At 33.8% G+C, this 8,230-nt stretch overlaps 1 protein-coding gene across 5 annotated transcripts; it reads right to left on the bottom strand.

The window, feature by feature from the left end:
• Positions 1 to 442: 442 nt before the first annotated feature.
• On the bottom strand, positions 443 to 7,585 carry LOC113560875 (protein drumstick-like). 5 transcript variants are annotated; one of them, XM_026966992.1, is made up of 3 exons: positions 7,567 to 7,585; positions 2,760 to 3,260; positions 443 to 1,043 (listed from the first exon to the last, which is right to left on the bottom strand). In XM_026966992.1, the coding sequence occupies exons 2-3, from the start codon at positions 2,966 to 2,968 to the stop codon at positions 995 to 997; spliced, it is 258 nt and encodes an 85-aa protein (XP_026822793.1). In that variant the 5' UTR covers positions 2,969 to 3,260; positions 7,567 to 7,585; the 3' UTR covers positions 443 to 994. The 5 variants fall into 5 exon arrangements, with proteins under 5 accessions (XP_026822793.1, XP_026822790.1, XP_026822792.1 ...); XM_026966989.1 differs by lacking the exon at positions 7,567 to 7,585 and adding an exon at positions 4,716 to 5,166; XM_026966991.1 differs by lacking the exon at positions 7,567 to 7,585 and adding an exon at positions 4,144 to 4,196.
• Between the last annotated feature and the right edge of the window lie 645 nt (positions 7,586 to 8,230).

Genomic DNA, 8,230 nt, shown 5'->3' with positions numbered 1-8,230 from the left:
AGATGCCTAGATAAAACAATCAGAAAATGTTGTTAACTTTGTAACATAAACATTTAAAAGTTACTACAATTAATAATGAATTTATATACAAATACATAGAAACAGATAATCCGAAATAGGATTAAACCAATTGTAATAGATAAAATAATTATAAATATTGGCATACAAAAAGATGTATACCTAAGGATAAAAAAATCAAATTGACAACATCGTTTATCATTTACAAATAAATTATATATATATTTTTTTTTTTTATCAACACATATGATACAGACAAATTAAAACTTTAATATATCTAATAATGTCTAACAATAACTGGTTACATATTTACAAAATTTCAAACCATATTAGTTCATATATAATTATAATCAAATTATATATATATATATATAAATACGTATAAGAAAAAAAACAATAACACATATTTTTTATCTTATTAAATGGTAATATTTTTTACTGTAGGACAATCCCACTTTTTTAGAACATTAAACATTTCAAAAGGTATTTCTTATATTGTAATTTGCCAAACTTGCGAATTTCAAGTAAGAAATTATTAAGGAACATTCAAAGAAAAATTTTGATTGAAGAATTATTTTGTGAATAGCTTTTATATTCGGATATCGTATAAATAAGCTATTCTACAAAATACATTATACATTGGTATAAGTATGTCTCATTATTTTATTAACGTCTTACAATAAAAATATTAGGAATATAATATTGATTTGTACGACCTTTATATAACTTAAAATAACATACATTGTTAATAAATTATTAATTGATTTACATTTAAAAATAGTAAATTCAAAAATTGTACTTGAGTTTTTTCAAAACTACATATTATTTTTTATTCAAAAAGTAAAAAAATTGACCAGTCTGCTCAAAATTATAATCTTATTAGTACTACAACTTAACAACTACCTAGTTAATGTCTGTCTATCTACATTTACTTCATTACAACAATTTGCCAATAATTTAGCATATCACAATTTTTTCAAAGCTGCAATGCGTACCCAGCTCTGTAATTTGGACTATGAGTTGATCTGTATTGGAAAAATAAAAACCATAAACAAAAGAAGTCCGAGAGAAAAATTAAAATTAAATAAAAAAATTAAAAAACATTGAAGAATAACATTTGATAATTATATGTGGTATATAGTACACACAATTAGATCATAATTAGATTAATGAGAATTGATTTTAAGAGAGATCATTCATAAGTATAAGATAGAAATAAGTCTATGTGAGATGTGACCTCAAACCGGTATTAGTAAAACAAGCGACCATGCCGTATTATTATATTAATAACGTGAATATAGGTAAATTATGAACCGAATTCTTTTGTTTTATTTTTTTTTTTTTTTACATTTGAAACTATTAAAGTAAAGAAGAATAAAATAGTATGGCTTACAATATACAGTAAGAAAGATGGCCTATAATAGATTTTATTTATTTTAGATAGGTAGATTTTATAAATAAGGGTTGTCTTGAAGAATCCGTAGTTCACCTTGAGTGGCCACATCTATAAAAAAAAATAAAAAATAGCGAAAAATCCAAAACCCAATGTTAATAACAGACAAGAATGGTTGTTTTTATTTTGTTTTATTTATTTAAGTGTATTTTTTTTTAATTTAATTTAATTATTTGTTATTGTTAATATATTAAGATATTAAATCAAATTAATATCTTAATAGGAAAAATAATTTAACAGGCAATGTGTCGACGTGTTTTAAAACGGTAATAACTATAGAACGTGAAAATACAAGAGTATAATAATATATAGAATAAGAATTGAAATAAGTGAAAAGATTGCCTATACTTAGAACACAGACTTATATAGTAATAATAAAATCAACCACCGTAGTAATATAGCAATACCATACACGGAGTTTGTATATAACATCACTGAATATTTGTATTTATGTAATTATACTCTAAGAATATAGTTATATGTTGTATAATATATATATTTAGGAAGTATAAGTAAACAAAATGAACGCAACTAATTTTTGAAGTCAATTTCGTTGAATGTCAGTTAGTCCCAAATTATTATCAAGAGAAATATTGTGCATAGATTCTGAATACCGTGCGTATTCTTATTTTTCGTAGTCATCAAACATGTTTTATTTTTTATACTTCAAAGCAAATGTTAATAGAATTTTAGTGATTATAACCTTATTATATAAGTAGGTTTATAGTTAATTAATGTATTGGTTTTACGCTTGACTCCAAAAATTGAGTTAAAAATTCATTTTGTATTAATATATAATAACATTGTTTTATGTAACAAAATATATAACAAAGGTATAAGTAGAAATATTTTCTCGTCATCCACGGATTCCAGGTCATGAAGATGGTCTTTTGGCGACAGCAACCGTGATTAGCAATATAATATATAATAACATATATATTATTAAATCCACAAGTTCGAAATTCAAAAGAATTTTTCAACTGTGAAAAAAATTCATACAAATTCTGGAAGAAGTAGGTGGCTTTCACAACCCCAAATCCGACATTGACGACGACAATTTATTTATGTACACAGCAGTACCAATGAGAAGTAGTATACAGTAAGTATATACATATAAATAATATAGTATATATAGAGTTATATAAGTATAGTATAGTAATAGCAGTGGTATAGTATAGTGATAGTTTTTAAATAAATATATACAAATAATGTGTGTATTATAGGTAGGTACTATAATATATATATATATATATGATTTACAGGGACTCAATGCGATTTCGACACTGACCTGTGTTGTTGCAGGCTGTCCTGCCTTTTGAACGACTTGTAGCACATCTCGCACCGGTAGTTGACCGTCGGCAGATGGTTGCGTTCGTGTATAAGCAATGAATAGTGTTTGTTGAACGTCCGGTTGCAGTATTTGCACACAAACTCCATTTTGACCCGCTTGGGTCGGAGTCTGTGGTTCTCCGAGTCTAGCTGTATTACCGCGTACATGGTCGAGCCGCTGCAGCGTTCTCCCCTGGCGCTCCACGAGCTGATTATACGATATAACGGACGTCTGATGACGGCGAAGACTCAGGCCGAGTCTCGATCGTCGCGTTGGGGACGGGACGAGAAGGTTACCCAGATGGGCAATACACAATTGTAATAATATTTATGGCGTGTGGTTTTCAGATCGGTTTCCAATAGTCAACACGTGCAGTGATCTATACGTGCGCGGCGTATAACTATTGCAGGCGGCTACGGATTATGTTATGATGATGGCAACAATGACGACAACAAAACGCTGCAAAAACAACACATGAGCAAAATGAAAGTCATTGTATTTATATTATTTTACATTGTACTAACATATTATTACAATATTATTATATATTATTATTATTTATTACCAATGGGTTTTCGGCTGTTACACGTGCGTCAAAAAAAAAACTAAATACTACACAATACAATATATGGACGATAACAATAGCCGAGTGGCGTTCAAGGATTTTGAGTAGGAGTTTGCGAAATCAGACAGACGTGCCGACAATTACGTATGTATATGCACCGCAATGACGCGCCGCCTACCTGCAGCGGACCACGTACTGCAGTGATGACCGACTTGTTGCGGCACAGGTGTAATTCAAGGCGCTCTACAAAAAGGGAGCTTTGACCGCGGGAAAGACAACTGATACAGATAGGAAAATAAACTGAGAAAAAAAAATATGTGTAACGTATAAATACCGTTTGCAAGCACAAGTGTGGTAAATTTCAACACCCACGGTGATATGATGAAAAAATATTAATGTATATAAAACAGATAGCCAACAAAAAATTCGACGAAAAAAATGAAAGAGGTACAACAATAATAATCTAACGCCATACACCAACGGACATGTAATCGCCAGCGGTGGATATTAATTTAAGTTTACGGATATATGTGCCGAAATGGTGTGGAATAGATCGTAAACCATGCGAAAGGCGTTACGTTAAGTTATGGGTTCGCCTATAAGAGAAATAACACTATAATACCTGCAGACAATAACCAACAAACGGAAGACAATGTTCATATGTGAATTAACTACCCCGACGAGAACGGATATCGCGCGCGAGATTAAACCGACCGCGACGAGGAAAAATAATCAACACAATTATAAAATGTGTATATAATATAATTTAGTTTATACCAATATTGTTATGAACGTTAGAAAATTTTCCGACCCGAGAGGAGCGGTTTCGTGCGTGTCCGACGGCTGCGGATGTTGTGCGTGGTGGAAAGCGATCATGCGGAGGCGAAGAGTAAAGGGGTATAGGCGGAGTCCGGTAGCCGACCGAACACCGGTAGCCGCGGTGGCCGCCATTAATTCGTCCCCACCACCGGTAAACTACTACCGCAGTTACGCGTTTGGTCGGCCGTCGAACACCGGTAGTCCATTACGACGCATTTCGCGTGCACCAACCGTAATCAACGGGTTGACAAGACCTAGTTGGCCGCGTACATCACACGTTTACAAGACATATGCACAACACTATTGTAACCGCGTTCGTGTGTACAATATTGTACAATGGGTATTAGGTAGGATAATATTTTATGCCTATTGTTACAGGCACCTTACACGTCTCATATAGTATATATATATTATTAAATAGGTTACGTAGGGACACGAAAAAATCGTAATCGCGCGGACGAGTTAAAAAAAACAAAGAATAAGTGCGAGAAAAAAAAATTTAATTTCGAAATAAAATATTTAATACTTACAAGGCTCGCGTGTATTATACACTGTGCACACCGTTACGCGAATAGGTACATATAATAAATATATTATTTAAAAATATTATAGTAATATAGATGCACTATATTATATCAGAGGACGACGACAACGACTACGACGACTACGACGACGACGACGACGAAGAAGAAGACGACCGCAGTAAGTGGTGATTATTGCGGAACTCACTGGACTGTAGCACACGAAAGTCAGAAGCGGTCTCACCACACGGCGACGGTCGCGAGTGCGTGTAACGTGCGCGCGCGTACGTGTATGTGTGTGTGTGTGTGTGCACGTTCGGCGGCGGCGGCAACAACAACAGCAGGAGCGGCGGCGGCGGCAACAGCAGCAGCAGCAGCAGCAGCAGCGACGAGGACGGAGACGGTAACAACCGGGCGCGGCGGCAGCGTTGTTATATTCAACGACGACGACGACGACGACGACGACGGCGGCGGTAGTAGTAGTACACCGCACCGGATCGGCGCGCGCGTTCGGCTTCTCCCCGGGTGCGCTACCCGATAGAGTCGGCGGCGGCGGGTGCATGGGCGCGAGCAGCCGCGGCCGGGGACCCAATGGGTGCCGTGGGAAACGCACGGAAGCCGGCGCAGGCCACGCCCGTTAGCGTTCTGGTTGGCCACTGGGCGCGCCACCACGCACACCCGCGAACGTCGTAAACGTACGCGCGAGGCGCGGACGCAGCGGAGACGACGACCGCTTGTGTCGCTTGATTGTTTCTTCTCCTGCCGCCCTACCCTTATTATGAACGCCAGTTGTTGCCTCCGACGACGCCGCCGCCTCAACGGTGGCCGACCGGTTTTTCCCCGGGCGGCTACCAAGAGGATACCGCGGTTACGACGGCGCGGGCTCCGCACGGACTTATATTTTATGTACACCATAAACTCCGAAAATGCGCGTAGTACAATAATAATAATAAATACCGAATAAATTATAATAATATTATACGCTACGCAGTATTAGATGACTTGTGTATATTACAATATATACCATACAAGTGATGTAAACAACACGACGCCGCTCTCGAATTATTATTATTAATTCTTATAATAATAAATCGACTGGGTGGGGCTGATGACTAGCTATGTTTAAATTTATTTCGGTTGTCCTAAGCTCGTTTTATCTATTCGAGTCTATACCTGTTGCGATAGATAATATATACATGTATATATTATAACATAGACACGCATACTGTATAATAGTAGTGGTACAGAGGCGCAAATCTAAGGGAGCAGGCGGTCAGTACACCCTTAATTTGGTAGGCAAATGGGAAACTGACTAGTCAATTTTCGGACAGAACAATAAGCATACATCAATACACTTATATTACTAAATACTTTCGTTTTACCCCCCTCCCCATAATTCTAACTAGCTTGCACCTCTTTAGTGGTGTACTCGAAGGCTAAGAGGATTTCAGTCTCTCATCATTGATCACGTCAAAATATAAAAAAAAATGTTATACTTGATATACGTAAGACACATAAATATAGGTAATATACGATGATACAAATATGCAATATTGATCATTTGCTCAATTGAACTTTAAGCACTTGCACCCCGTAGTGTAGTGGAGGGTATACGCGGGTGTACCCAAAACGCTGAAATTCTTAAATGCGTATAGAAAAGAAAATAATACAAATACGCGGGTATGCGGTCGTAGCTTTTTGAAGGATAACCATATTACCACGATTTATTAATAATATACTTATAATTTGAACATTTCTAATTACTTTTTTTTTTATTCTCAAAACTCCCAAGAGAATTGGTGTACCTGGAATAATGAATTACAAAATAATAAGAAATAGGAAAATTTAAGATTGTCAAAACGTTAAAACAAATATTTAAAATTAAATTGATATTATGAATTATGACGACGGAAATATGGTATAAAGGTATAAGACACGAGGAAAATTAAATACAACAATTGAGACGTAGATTTTTATTAAATACATCTGTACTAGTACAAGGAATGAGAAACTTTATTCGTGATAATATAATGAATGAAGAAATACAGGAATTAAATATACTTATAAAAACATTGCTAGTTACTACAGCAGAATGTGAACGGGGATTTAGTTTAATGTTTAATGAACATAATATGTTCAGATCTAAGATCCAAATTGACGATAAAAAATACAACAAATCGTATGTTTATCAATATAAATGGGCCATCTCTTAGTATATGAAACCCAACCAAATATGTTGGAATTATAAGCTGGCTGTTGCAGCACAGATCGGCCGATGATAACTGTTCAAGGAAAGTGGAGCCATTAGAAAAACAAAGTGGAAAAATTTTTAAATTATAAATAAATACATTTGCTATAATGGAATTATTAATTATTATGTATTTAAATATATTTATAATAATAGATAAATTTAAGTTAATTAGTATACGGGGGTGTGGGGGGGCAGAGCCCCCCACGCATTACATATTTCTCAATTTAGGTGTATACCCAAAAAAATATTTACGACTACACCACTGCTTGCACCTAAACTAATTAACAACTTACTCGTTCAAATTTGAATTTTGTACATAAAAATATATTAATCTTTCGAATATGAAATTATAAAGTGGGCAAGTACATAACTGAATGTGATAAATTTGAATTCTATGGTCATATCATCGCGTATTATAGAAAACGTATTTAGATATATATCTCACTATAGCTAACTACCTACTACACAGTATATATGGATATTAGATAAAAAGTATTTATATGTATAGGTATTTCTGCATAAAATTTTTGTTATTATAGCCATAAGCAGTTAATATATATGTAAATAAGTAGTAAATGAAAATATTTAAAATAATATAAAACGACTTACTTATATATAATACTTGCTGTTTGAAAAATTGTAGAATCATATGAATATTATACTATATTATATCATAAATGTCTATATTTTTTTCTTGTATAGTATCTATAACCAACCTATAAATATATTAAACAATATGTAATAAAATATTTAAATTATACACTTGAATATTATATTAAACGATATATTATAAAAGATTAACGTGAAGGTCAACATCGCAGTATCAGACTGAACAAGTTGAGAATGCGGTATCTTGGAATAAGTCACGATGAAGACTGTAATAATAATAGGTATAGCCGTATAGGTATATTTAGAAGTGAATCGAGTACGCCCGTATATAACTGCTCTACCGGATTTTCGGTCAATACGCGTTTATCTTGATGATTATTTTTATTATATACCATTATATAATACGTCTTAATATAAATTACAATAATATCGTTACTAATGAAGCACGTGACATATACAACAGTTTGAACAACTCGAGCATATTTTCAAATATCACATTAACCTTGTACTTGGTAGAGCTGTAGTAGACAATAATGCATTTTTTAGTGGCTTTTTTATAATTGAAAAATTGAATGAAACTCAATTTATTATAATAATTTGCATACACCAACTTAAAAATATACATTATAATAATATCTACGTTATCAAAGACTATACGGCAGAG

The sequence above is a fragment of the Rhopalosiphum maidis genome, chromosome 1 (assembly GCF_003676215.2).
Source record: "Rhopalosiphum maidis isolate BTI-1 chromosome 1, ASM367621v3, whole genome shotgun sequence".
In the NCBI taxonomy this organism is placed as follows: domain Eukaryota; kingdom Metazoa; phylum Arthropoda; class Insecta; order Hemiptera; family Aphididae; genus Rhopalosiphum; species Rhopalosiphum maidis.
The sequence above is the reverse complement of the archived record's forward strand: the minus strand, read 5'-3'. Positions and strand labels throughout refer to the sequence as shown.

What these genes read in the sequence shown, in the direction of transcription:
- LOC113560875 (XM_026966992.1), bottom strand. Translation starts at nt 2,968, where the DNA reads ATGTACGCGGTAATACAGCTAGACTCGGAGAACCACAGACTCCGACCC. An exon ending in GACAGCCTGCAACAACACAG is followed by an intron (nt 1,044 to 2,759) that starts GTCAGTGTCGAA and finishes TTTCCAATACAG; the next exon opens with ATCAACTCATAGTCCAAATT.